This window comes from Eurypyga helias, unplaced genomic scaffold (assembly GCF_000690775.1).
Source record: "Eurypyga helias isolate BGI_N326 unplaced genomic scaffold, ASM69077v1 scaffold8556, whole genome shotgun sequence".
Lineage (NCBI taxonomy): Eukaryota > Metazoa > Chordata > Aves > Eurypygiformes > Eurypygidae > Eurypyga > Eurypyga helias.
The window spans coordinates 85-834 of record NW_010254610.1 but is presented as its reverse complement, the minus strand read 5'-3'; the positions used below and the strand labels follow the sequence as shown (position 1 = coordinate 834).

The window sequence follows — 750 nt, the reverse complement described above, 5'->3', positions numbered from 1 at the left end:
AAAAAAAAAAAAAGCAGGCCATGTTTCTTCAAGAATTCTTCTTACCCTTCACAAAAGCACTTATTCTTTGGAGCTGAGAAACTGATGCACTTCTTTAAGGGTCACCTGCATGTCCTCATATTCTGCAAATTTGCAAGCATCCTCCAGCTTCAGCCATTGGAAAGCCTGGTGCTCCTCCGAGAGCTTGATTTCTGCATTACAGTCCTTCATTTCTGCCAGCCAGTAAATGACCGTCTTAGGTTTGCCATGGACAGGATAGTGCAGTTCTTTCTTGTACCCCTCTATGAGGGTGAGCTGACTGGCCTGAAGACCAGCCTCTTCCTGCGTTTCCCGGAAGGCTGTCTGCAGGTCATCCTCTCCTGGATCCACGTGGCCTGTCAAGGAGGTTAAAAAAGTTAAGTCCCTGAGAAGGAAACTCAGATGCTGTTTGTTCAGCTGACAACTAGGAAACACTACGAGAGAGAGATGAGTATATACTGTAAATGATGACATCCCTGTCAATAAGGACTTGGGGGTACTGGTGGATGTGAGCCGGCAGTGTGCGCTGGCAGCCCAGAAAGCCAACCGTATCCTGGGCTGTATCAGGAGAATTGTGGCCAGCAGGTCGAGGGAGGGGATTCGGCCCCTGTACTCTGCTCTGGTGAGACCCCACCTGGAGTGCTGCGTCCAGCTCTGGGGCACCCAACATCAGAAGGATATCGACTGGTTGGAGCAAGTCCAGAGGAGGCCACGAAGATGATTAGAGGGCTG

At 50.3% G+C, this 750-nt stretch overlaps 1 protein-coding gene across 1 annotated transcript; it reads right to left on the bottom strand.

Moving 5' to 3' along the window:
- Positions 1 to 60: 60 nt before the first annotated feature.
- Positions 61 to 374, bottom strand: NUDT2 (nudix (nucleoside diphosphate linked moiety X)-type motif 2; the record flags this gene model as incomplete). The annotated part of the gene is made up of 1 exon (XM_010153050.1): positions 61 to 374. A coding segment is annotated over one exon (314 nt), but the record flags the coding sequence as incomplete, so codon positions are not given.
- Positions 375 to 750: the final 376 nt, after the last annotated feature.